Source organism: Phaethon lepturus, unplaced genomic scaffold (genome assembly GCF_000687285.1).
Source record: "Phaethon lepturus isolate BGI_N335 unplaced genomic scaffold, ASM68728v1 scaffold49506, whole genome shotgun sequence".
Classification (NCBI taxonomy): Eukaryota; Metazoa; Chordata; class Aves; order Phaethontiformes; family Phaethontidae; genus Phaethon; species Phaethon lepturus.
Genome location: NW_010549435.1, coordinates 1960 through 14453, shown reverse-complemented (window position 1 = coordinate 14453; position 12494 = coordinate 1960). Strand labels below are relative to the sequence as shown.

Below are 12494 nucleotides of genomic sequence, written 5' to 3'. Positions count from 1 at the left end.
GTGCTCTGGGGGGGGGGGGGGGGGGGGAGCAAAAAAAAAGTACATTTAACTTGTCGAGTTTAGATGTCAAGTAATGCTGATTTTTGGAAGGAACCATTAAAGTAAATGGTTTCAGTCTTGTCTTCTACTAAAAAGTTACTGGATTACTGTAATGCAGCAGATCCTTATCTTTTCGTACCAAATGCTTATCGCCAGTTGAAAAGACTTGTTTGAATTTTCTAAACTAACTTTCTGGTTTATGTCCCAAACTGTTGATTATTGATAAAGGGACCTGCCAAAGTAGTTTTAATATTTTAATGGTGTTCTTAACAGATTCATCTTGGATCTTTCCTAATATGGTCAGTGTATCAAGTAGTAGTTTATTCTTTCCTCTTATACAGGCTGATTTAAAAAAAAAAATATAATGTTATTTCTCTGAGAATTTTTCTATAAGCTAAAACGTTTTAATCATTAGAGTAAGAAATGAAGAAACAAAGCACAAAATTATTTCCATCAGTAATGTGAAATATGTTGAAAATATCTCACTAAGGTCCATGAAAGGCAGAACTGAAAAACAGATCATCTTTATATATAATGGCATAGGATTCTTCAGAGACTGAGACGAGGCCCATGACAGATGTGCTGAAATCAAAGAAGAGCCTCCTGAAATTTCCGTGTTGCCAGATTGATATGGTAGAAGAAGCTGGAATTCCAGTTTGTCTGCATATCTAGATCTGTTCAAACTTGGGTTCCAGTAACAGAAAAAATTCTCTATTGCTTGGTTTTTATCAAGTTTAGCAATTGCTAGAATGTGACTAACTGCATAACTGAGAAAGGCAAGGATGATTTAGCACCGAGAATATTTACTACTAATTGCAACTCAGTCACAGAAATGTATTTGCTTCAGTGCAACAGGAGTGCTTTGTGGCAGTATGGAAAAAATACACGGATGTTTTCTTTTTTTGTGTGTGCCATCTGCAGATGGTAAAAGGCGGGGTATCAGAAACAAGAATTGAGAAGCGCATTGTCATTACGGGAGATGCAGATATTGACCATGATGAGGTGAGTATTTAAGCTGTTAACACTTACAGTGTGCTTTTTGTGGTCCAGTGAGATCCAGATGATATTTCAGAAACCTGGAATAAGAGAAAGGTAGAGAAGCTGAAATAAGAGGCTATAGAAAGACCTTGAGACTGTTAATTGTGTAAAAGTTGTTAAGCAATCATGTTTTGTGAATAAGGAGCCTTTAGAATATAACTGAAAGAAAAACCACATTTGTAACTTTACATCATAGATCACATGAATGGATTTCTTACTATTTTTAAAGGGATTGCTTTTTTTGGAAGAGACCCAATTTGTTTAGTGCTGCTTTTGCCATTTGGGAGGAAAAGTATTACTAAAATAATCTTATTTTGATACATGAATCTGGATAAATGCGAGTCTACTGCATTGTGTCAGCAACATCTGAATGCAGCATTGAAAGCTTTGAACTACATTAAAGCATAAACGTCTCAAATTTAAAAACTATAAATAGAAGTTTTTGACTTCTATTTGTAGAATTCTGTATAACAAAAGTAATTGTTGATCTGCTGGAATTTTATATAAGTACCTTTCATCTCTATCAGTACCAAAGCAGTATTTTACAGTGTTTTGGGAACTAAGGTTAAAAGCACTTCTACCTGCCCAATTAAGAAGGCTGAATTTAAGCAGTACACAGGAGAATAATTAAGCAAGTGCAATTATCTATTCTTTGTAGTGATGATTACACAATTTTTATTGTTTTTCATCTAAGAAACTGTAGTAACAAAGTCGATCAACTATCACTGGATAGTACAAATGGAAAATCCTTCCAATAAAGTTGCAGTGAATCCAACTCTGACTTTATGAAACCTACACAAATCAACATAACAGAATTTAATTTAGCTTCTTAATTGTAATATACTGAGAGCTCTCGGGGAATTTAGTTGCATATTTTGATTGGCCTCTGGAAAGCAGCTCTTGACAAGTTGAATCTCTTCTTGAATCTCATAATTAAATGACAGGGCTGTTCAGCATCAGGCATGGCTCTTGTTTGCTTTGACACACATTCAGTGCACTTCAGACGTCTGGAAAGGTCACACAATACCTTTAGTATACCAGACAATTCTCTAAGCCATTCTTTGTTTTGAGATAAGTGGGTAATGAAGTAAAAAATGAAATTATAAAAAAGGAAATACAAAATATTATTTGAGTTACTGAAATTTAAAGCAGTAGTGAGCAGCTTTTAAGAGATTTAAGAAATTTCTACCTCTTTTTCTTCCATGGGTATGGAGCTCTTCAAATGCAGAAACTACATGCTGGATGTTTATTCCTTTGTCTTTTAGCTCCCTACATCACTAAAACAGTTTTCAATAGGAAAACAGTATTTTAATTTGGAGTTTCAGAACACAAATGCTTGTGTTACTTGTTGTAATTTAACAATTAGAGACTTAAGGTTTTTTCATTGTTTATGGTTTGATTATAAACAATGATTCTTATATCTCAACAGCCACTTTCTTGTAAATCCTCATTGGTATTACAGAGATTACATTTGGCATATTGTAAAAGACAAAGTACTAAACATTTTTTAGGATTAATACATCAGCAAATACCAGTGTTGTACCAATGCACACTGTGTGTTCTGTACATATTTCCTTAATAGGACTTCAAGTCATTATCATATAAGAGTTAAGGTGGCTAATGCTGGTGTCTCCAATCTCTCTTCAGAGTTAGTTATTTCTTCTCCCACTTACCACCTATGGCTCTGGAAATTGTCACTTTCCTAAATTAAGATAAAACTTTTGTTTCAGTATATTTTTCTTGCTCCTTCTAGTATATTTAGGGGATGCTAAGGTGAACAAACTGTGCTTCCTGTTGCCTCAGAATGCCTTGCAGTTTGGTTTGGTTTTTTTTTTTATTGTGTTGGGTTCCAACAGTAATAGAGCTCATGTAAATAAGATTTAGATCAGGGGGAGGAATAGGAGGTCACAGGCACTCTTTCACCTGTTCTGCCTCAGAGGGTGCTTTTATGTGGTTGACTGTAAAGCCTTGTATAGAACAGAACAGAATAGAATATTTCAGTTGGAAGGGACCTACAATGATAACCTAATCCAACTGCCAGCTGCATATATTGGTACATCTCTTAAGAAGATAAAATTTCTTAAAATGAGGAGGGATTATAAGAAACTGAGTAATACTTATATTTACACTTCCCTGAGTTAAGGTAGAGAAAGTTCTCTTAAACTAGTAAAAGGAGAAAAAGGAGATTCCTGGGCTGAGAAAGAAATTTCTGTTATAATCTTCTTCCAGAGTTTCAGTACGATACCTAGTACGCATTCCAAAGTATCTTTCCATTTTATTGAGGAAACTGAAGGGAACTCTGATTTTTATGTAGTGTACATTCTTGTTAAGTCTTTATTTGCTAGGTCCGTTGCGAAAGTTCAAAAACTTCTGTTTACTGAATACTTTTTGTCTCCTGAAATGAGCTGGAAAAGTTACAGGGTAACTTCATGGTCATTTATTACTTCCTGGAAATTTTGGTAAATTTTTAGCATAGTGGGTTTTTGGGGTATTTTTGGTTGGGTTTTGTGGTTTGGGGATTGGTTGGTTTTGGTTTTTGGTTTTGGGTTTTTTTTAACCCTGAGCCCTCTCAAGTTCAGGTTCTGAACAATTATAACCAACGTTTCTGATGCTACTCTCCCATTCTCTGGGCCCCATATGAATGTTCTTTTGCTGTTGTTGAGTTACATGTTTTGAATACATTTGCAGGCCCTGGCACAGGCAATCAAAGAAGCCAAAGAACAGCACCCTGACATGTCTGTCACAAGAGTGGTGGTGCACAAAGAAACTGAACTTGCTGAGGAAGATGAAGAGTAAAACGAAAAATGCCCTCCAGCAAATAGTTCAGGTAAGCTTATGTATATAATTAACACAGGAAAATGTAGCATCAGTTTTCTGTTGCATTCTGTAATAAAAGCCATGAGAAATATGGGGCGCCTTTGATATATTCTACCACAATTGAGTTGAAACAGGCGCTAACTGTAGCCTGTTAGTGTATGTATTTTTAACTTAAGTCCAATCTGACATTAACAAACAATTTTATCACAGTACTCTCATGGTATTTCCTATTATGTTTGGTCAAGTTGTTGTAGTTTATATTGAAGTGAGTTTGGGTTATTTCTGAATAAATAGGCTTCCCACTAAACAAGCAGGACGTAAGACAAGGACTGTAATTGTACAGGTAAACAGAAAAATGTGACACAGTCCTTGCCTTACATCTTGCTTGTTTAGTGGGAAGCCTATGTGCAGTTCCCAGTAGTGAAAGGGTACACTTGGACATTTCAGTTTAGTCAGTTAATTCTTAATCCTAAGCACACTAAAATATTTAACCTTTTATCATTTTTGCAGGCAAGGAGGTAAATGCATTGCAAACTCAAGTTTTAAAGCCTCTTACCAGTTGAAAGAGGTATTTGAAGGAATGTCAGTTTATTAGGCCCTCATTTCTAGGAGTAAAAAACGGGAAAAAAAACCCAACAACCAGCTGTTGTGCTGGTTATATGCTAATGTCTTAAGGCTCAGTAACCGTTAGGGTGTGTAAAGCTTTAGATTTCCTTTGCTTGTCACACTGGTTGACATCATGAAACTGAAGCTTGCGATTTTTCAAACTTGATGGCTTTGTTAATTGTAGATTCAGATTCAAGGAAAAGGTTTCATTTGGATGGTTAAATAACAGTCAGGGAGACTTAAAAATAAATGAAGTTTAAAAAGCAATGTTTTAAGCCTTTGTTGCGAGACATCTTTGTTTCTACTGATGAGTCTCTGTATTTAGCTGGAAGAGCAGAGGTGTCATTGGCAAGGGGAATCTTAAGAGAGTTATCTCAAGAGGGAAAACAGGTTTAGTACAACTTTAAGCTTTTAATGTGCATTTTGTTCAATGTTAATGTAGAGGGAGACAAGGTAAAAGAAATACATTTTCTATTTTTTAATGAAATGAGAGTTGTCGTGATTCTTATTTCCTTGGTTCAGTCATTTATACAATGGTGGTTGTGGCCCGCGGAAGAGAGTTCTAGGTCCTGTAGAAGCATGCATTCCCTTAGTCTCGAAGGAAGTTTTTTACCAAAGAAAACTACTTGTCGTAAACTTCATCCTGCAGCTTCAGGAGACTTTTAGATATCATGAGCATTATTCATGAAGTGCCAGGAATATATGAAAAATGAGACACTGACTTGATGCCAAATTTGATGTAAGCTACTATAAAGAGAGGAGGATGTATTTCACATAATCCTGATAATTTCTCATGTTGAGAAGATCAGTTTTATTCCTGTACCCGAGTTTCCTAAGAGCTGAAGATTTCACTGTCGGGTATCACTTCTGTGATTCTCTGATGCAAGCATCAGTTTGAGAGGATATGAAGTACACCTACTGAATGCTTCTCTATGAAAAATGACCATTATTAAGGGATCTGAGCCTTCCTGAACTAGTCACATCACAGATGCGTATTTTCAGCTGAAAGACATAGGCTAAAGCCTTAGTTTATTTAATCTACCCACAAGGGTCTTGCTTTTCTTTCACATCTGGATAGGAGCGGAGGGACTTATGTGGCTGAGGAAAGGGACAGCTAATATACGGTGCTAGCTATTGACACATATATGATCAGTTAGAGGCTGCATGTTGTGAGGTATTAAGAATAGAGTTTTTCTCCGTTGTGAGATATCTGTTGTCAGAGTTGTTGGTTCCCATCACTGCATACACCAGCTCTTCTGGGAGTTTACCCTGAACTCCTGCTACCTGCAGCACTGCATAGAGCAACGGTGTTGAACGCCATGGAGAAATCCACGAGGGTAAGAGTAGGATGCCTGCTCTCTGCCTGCAGACAAAGTTTATCCACCTTTTCCATTAAAGTGTTTCCAGTTGCCTTTCCTGGTCCCATGCAGATGGTGCTAGAAGTACAATGTTGTGGTTTTTTGATTATGTGAGTCTATAAATTACCTTTTGACCAGTTTTCCTCTGAGCTTGCTGGGACGCTGGAGGTTTTATGTCAGAGTGGAGCTAAGTTTGAGCTGCCCCTTCAAAATTTCTTCAGTTTTGGTCAGATTATTGTGTGTTTGAAAAAAGAATGAATAAGTTTTGCTCTAAACTGTAGAAACCAGGAAAACAGCATGGATCAAGTTTCAAAGTGCTAGGTCAACACTGACCGGGATATTAATGTTATAACATTAATATTCATGTAATTATTATAACATTATACAATCTTATACACTGTGGAAATAACAAAGAGGGGGTTGCTTGTGAGGGAGATTGGGGAAAAGTCAACAAAAATTAGGAACTCTGCACAAATCTCTATGTTTTTTCACTGTACTTTTTTTTAGCGTTCAACTGGATTTGCTTTATAGCTTTGTTGCTTGGTGACACTGAAAACGGGTATAGCATGTGTGTTCCAGCTTGTTTTGAAAGCACAGGAGAGGACATAAAACTGCACTGAACTGTGAGATAGGGATGTGTGGATGAGTCCTCACATCCCGTAAATTCTCCAGACGGGCTCGGAAAAGTCCACATCACTTTTGAGAGAGCTGTTAGTTTGTAGCAAGGAGAATGCTTGTGGTTTAGGTAATTTCACTGACCCCTTGGTACACAGCAACATTAAACATGTCCACTCAAACCATCCTTCTTGTATTTTCAGCATTTACATAGCAGGATCTAAGGTAGGAAGATACACTGAGACAGCAGAACAGATCATTTTGATTTGCAAGGATTTACTATTATAGTATGTGCTACTATTACATTTTTCATTTATTATTAATCAGTATGAATTTAAAGGTCTTGGGAGCAGGGGTTGCTTCTTCTGTTACATTTGTGCAGAATGTACCAGTTTCTTCATGCTACCTTAATCCAGAAAACCATCTTTCAAATCAGTGTTCAACATAATCTATCCCATATAAGCTGAAAGGAATGTGTCATGGGAGGAAGAAACAATCTTGGCCTGTTTGCACCCCATTTCTACGTTAGTGACTAACTGCAAAGTTGATTCTGTTCCTTCATCAAATATTTAACCGCTCTGTAAAAATTTTATGCAGAAAAAACATTCAAAGAATTCCTTCTGTCTGCTGAAGGTGATTTTTTGCTTGTTTGAGAAATATATACCTTGTGGAATGGTATATATATATCAATGTATCGGAGAGCGTCAGATGTTCTTGTCTGAGTTTGCCAATTGCTTTACAGCTCTTGGTCTGAAATATGTGAGAGGGTAAAAGAGGACTAATACAAAGACATTTCACCATGCTTCTCTTGTACTTGAGACCTGGTGACTTGTTTGACTGATGATGCCTCTCAGTTAAACATTAAGGAAAAAATTTAGTTGTCTAAACACAGGCCACCTGAAGTGCCTTGAGTATCTGTCTGCAGCTTAGACCATCAAGAGACCTATGCCCTCCTGTGACAGGAGCTGAAGGGCAGGTAGGACTGCAGAAACAGTTCTGGGCAATTGTGTTCAGGCAATGGAATCATGCCATGAATCTTGATTAGTTGTTTCTAAGGTGATGAAAGCTCTGCCTTGATGACTACAGCAGTATTGTTTGTGTAGACTTGTTTTCTCTAATGAAAGTGAGAGAGATTACACTCTGATTCTGAGGGACTACTAATTGAACAAATATCTTCATTTTTTTGTTTATGCACTAGATTGTGGATTAAAATTTTCAGTAAACTCTGCAAGAGGTGACTATTAAAATAGCATGAGAATTTTGAGGCGGGAAAAATACACTAAAGCAAGAAAAGCATTGATAGAAACTGAGCTACTCTTTACCTCACAATTGAAGGGGCCTTTAGTTAATGCAACATTATTTTATGAAATAACCTTCCCCAAAAATATCCTATATGGGAAAAACGAGGTTTTGGCTTTGATGATGTGACATTCACACAGTATACATTATGAATGCTTATGTAATCTTCCCCCTCCTTTTTCTTCCAGAAGTAAAAATGATACTGACCGTGATCCTGACCACGAAGAACTGTAATCATTCCAAGTCATCACTACTCTACCGAATCCACCCAAGCCTAGCAATGATGACTAGATGTTCAAGACTTAAATGCCAATACCAAACTCCATTTTAACATCTTTGGTCTATATTCCCTTACAGTCTTTCTTGTTTATTTTTTATAACCACTTCTTAACAATCTTAGATTTTTTTAAATGAAGTTTTAAAGGGTATGATCTTCTTTTGCACAAATACTTGTATTTTGAAGCTGATGCTTAATTATATGAAAGTGAACAATAAAGGAGTCTGGAAAGCACTGTTCACTGGAGCAGGTGGTAATTGTGCAGGATGGGGGATCTTAACTAATTTAGATATAGTTTTTTCCAAATATCTCAAGTGAAATCTCTTACTGGAGTAATTTACAGATTTTTTTTTTCAGATTATTCAGGTAAATATATGGTATCACATAACAAAGATTTTTATAAAAATACAACATTTCCTAAAATTTGCAAAAATATATTTCTTTGGATAAATTTTATACTGATATCTCTGTAACTCTTTCTGTTCTAAGGGTCTCCTCTCTGTGGAGCAGAGATGGTATGTCAGTCTATAGAGGAGAAGGAGTTGCAGACACATTTCTTTTGACTGAGCACTGTGTTCTTTTTGCACTTTGGTGCCAATGCTCAACTTTTTGCAGACGTTTTGCTGTCTGCAGCATTCCAGATAAGGAAAGAAGGAAGAACAAAATATCTTTCTCTTCTTCCAACAAGAGATGATTTAGGCAGCTTTTAAAACCTTAGTGCTTTTTTTCTTACTGTGTCCAAACTTCCACACTTCCATTATTTGAATGCATGTGTAGAATGCTTGCTTTCTATTAAATCTCACTGTCTCCATGTTAGAACTGACATTTCTATTACTGAGAAGGTATACGTTTCAGATGCTTCGTCTAACGGTTAATGCAGGTTTTTAGGACACTGAGTAAAAGTGTACGATGGACTCCATTCATAAAGTAATAAGACAGTACCATCATTTGAGACTGCCATTGAGAAAACCTGTTAATTATTTTGGATTTTATTTTTATTTTGTTCTTGCAGGGGGGTGGGTTGTTTGGTTTTTTTTTTTTTTTTTTGCTGTTGACTCTGTGTATAGTTAAAATGCCAAATTAGATTTATAGCAGCTTAAAGTTGTATTAAGTGATATTTTGCTTTCTGTAATTCTGTTATAAAATAAAGTTGTTTATTCTCTGTATGACTTTTGGCACTTAGACTTAAACTTGGAAGATACTTAAAGTGAGCAAGTCAGTTATGAGAACTGCAATTCTAGAGAACACAGAACCTTGAAAAGCAGTGATTAATACAAGTAGTCTCCAGGGTTACCAGAAGGGTAGGATGATTGTCTGGCTCCTCATACTGACACTAAAGTGTCAGTGTTTTCTACACATCTTCCAATAAACATCCTGGTTTCTGTGGTTCAGAGAAGAAATCTTCAGACGCCAAAAAACCCGAGATTTGGACAGCACAGCGCAAGTTAAAATGCCCCTTGGTCTGCAAGTGGTTCTACCGAGTTCATTGAGTTAGGATGTACTATGATCTTCAAGTAACAAAACACATCATAATACTTCTCAATACATTCTTTTTCACTTGAGCAATGTATTTTTGGTGCTACTCTCAGTTTAGATTGCTGCCATCTGTCAGCATACTTGCTTAATTCCTGTTAGTTTTGGCTTCATATAATTTGGATAACATAAGACAACAGTAACCAAGATGTTGATTTATATATGCATGTAGGTGTTCTCAATTGCATCCCACATTACCCTGAAAAATAGCAGGTAACATTCAGACCTGCTTTTCTTCAAAAACAGAGACATTCTGCATTTCAAAAGCGGTAGAGAACCCCCCAGCCTAATAATATAAGAACACCACCACAGCACTGTGCATGAGGGAGGTGGTCAAGGAAGTGGCAAGTCTGGGATATGTAAGTGGAGGTCAAAATGGAGATACATGCACTTAAGGGGATGTTTTAATGGATTTTTCTTAGAAAAGTGTGTAAGAAAAAGCTTTATAAAATCTTTGAGGTATTTTTGATATGGTGTAGCATTAGTTGCAGAACCCATTTGGTGGGTGGAAAATGTATTACTTCAATTCCTTATTTGGATCTTTCTGATTTGTTAGACACTAGACAATACTGTTTTTTATTGCAATTGTATTTAATCCTTAAAACTGCAAATATAATAATCTTGAAAACAATATTGCTTTCACTGTGAGCTGCATTTGTTCAAATAGTAATCAGAACCTTTTGTCAGGGAAAAATTAATAGTGCTTTCAGGTCAGCATAGCTTGTGCATAGCTACCACTTCCATTGATTAACATGTACTAATTAAAAAACCATTGTCATGCAGAAAAACCTATGACCCAGGTGTGATCAATCCTAAAAATAGTCAAGTTTTACGGATTCTGGTTGTATGTAATTATTCAAATGTTCTGGAATATTGTGCAAGTCTGATGAGTTTTCATTGTTACTTTGTTTTATATAATATATCTGTAGCAAAAACTGCTACATGCAACAAAAGAAAATGTTCTTGAGGCACTTCACAAGCTGGCTTTCTAATATGTGGGCAGTTTCAAAAGCAATTACAGGCCCCTTTAATGAGAAGGTATTTCAGTAATTAATTCTGCTTAAATACTGAAAGTGAGTCATGTGGATCTTACACAAAAATACTTAATACATCTTTCTTTTTAATCATGATCACCTAAGGGTTCATAGTAAATATTGGAATCGTTCTACAGATTGTTTCCTAGATTAAGGTTTCATAAAGGACAAGCAAGCAACTCTAGTGAGAGACTTTTAAAAAAAAAAAAGATTGCTCAAAGCGATGAGCAACTACAATACAAAGTGTTTCTTGAAATATTCTTCTATTTGACAACTCAAGCTGAATGGCAACTTATTAGTTTGGCCACAGAAGAAATCAACTGGATGGAATAAAATAAATGAAATACATAGACAGAGGTCAGAGTTTGTGAGATTTGATAGCCATGAGAATAACAACTAACTGTACCCTTGGCCAGGATGCAGTTCAGCTTTTAGGCATGTTAACTGGGATGGAAGTGGGCTGCTTGGAGCAGCTGGTGTCCCGCCCGGTTGGCCTGACTACACCTCTGGAAGGTTTGAAACTTTTGATTTTCAGGCTGCTCAGTTGTTTAGGTTTTTTTATACTGCACTTGAAAAAAAAGATACTTGGATTAGTAATGTCAGTACAAATTACAAGCATTAGACGTGCTGCTAATACCAGTAGTGTTAAATGATTCTGTTTGGCGTGAAGTAAACCCTACAAGAGTTTTTGGAAGTATGTATGTATAAATGGCTGGACTGGGCCAAGCTAAATGACTAACACTGACGGATCCCTGTCGCTGAGACTACTGGTAGTTGTCCGGGGTGGGGAGGGGGTGTAAGAATAAGTACTGTGCTAGAAAGTAGTACTTCCCCAAATATTCTTCCAGCTTTCAGCAATTTTCAAAAACTTACTGGTCTATCAGTCATTAATATTTATCTGCCTCTGGATTTTTGGCTAATTGCTTTTTGAAAAATTCTCCTGGCAGACATTTTCACCGTTCCATGTGCCTTAAGAAAAAAAAAAGAACACTATTTCTTTTGAACCTGCCTCTGCTAGCTTGGTTCGACAGCACCACTGCAGATACTAGAGAAGACATCTAACAGTCATTCTCTCTTTGGTCATTCCCCATCCAAAAGCTATTCCACAATTCTTTATCCTTCCATCACCTTTCTCTGTACCTTTCCTACTTAAATGTTGAGACTTTAAATTCTGTACTGGGAAGTGAAGAAGAAGCAATCGCAGATAGGCAGGAAGGTTTTAAACATGCTTACTGGGTGTAGACAGAGTGGAATCCTAGCTTCATGTTATTGCTAGTGACAGGAAGACAGAGGACTCCCCAGTCATAACAATAACTGAAGACAAATTATTTCCTTGCAATTACTGTTTTCATATATATTTAGAGAATGCTTTTATAATTTATCTAGACAAAGCATTAGTTCCGTGGTGTTATTTAAATACATACTTTTCCTTTTTGAAGGAATTTTGTAAGATACCATGATCTGTTTCATGCCAGTAGTGTGACAACAGGTATTTCTCGACACTATTAGGTAATGGAACTGAAAACAGCAAGGCCTGAGGATTTTCATGGCATGTTACTGAGTCTTGAATGTCAGATCCTCCTACATGTTAGCAATTACAGTAAGCTCGATAAGCAGTTGTGTCAAAGGCATCCAGAGTATATATATAGTATTCTCTTCAATATTTTAGATCGTTTACCATCATTTTACAGCTAAATGCTGTTAAAGAGTGATACCACATTTCAACATTTTAAATCTCCCTATTCTCAAGTCATTTTGTGAAATCAACACAATCAATTCTGTGTTGTGGTAAGGCTTGCTAAACTTCAATTCTGTATCTTTATGTGTGGTCCAGGCCAGTCTTTTCTTGGGTGGAAGGGAATGGGTGTTTGGAATGGG

General features: G+C 36.4%; 1 protein-coding gene across 1 annotated transcript in view; it reads left to right on the top strand.

Annotated features, from left to right (window-relative positions):
- LOC104623226 (band 4.1-like protein 2) overlaps positions 1-9215 on the top strand; it is a gene marked incomplete at its 5' end in the record, with an annotated part of 13853 nt that extends 4638 nt beyond the window's left edge. The window contains 3 exons of the mRNA XM_010290252.1: positions 961-1041; positions 3766-3904; positions 7961-9215. Of these exons, the coding sequence (XP_010288554.1) occupies positions 961-1041; positions 3766-3873 (189 nt within the window). The remainder of the gene's footprint in view (positions 1-960; positions 1042-3765; positions 3905-7960) is intronic.
- Between the last annotated feature and the right edge of the window lie 3279 nt (positions 9216-12494).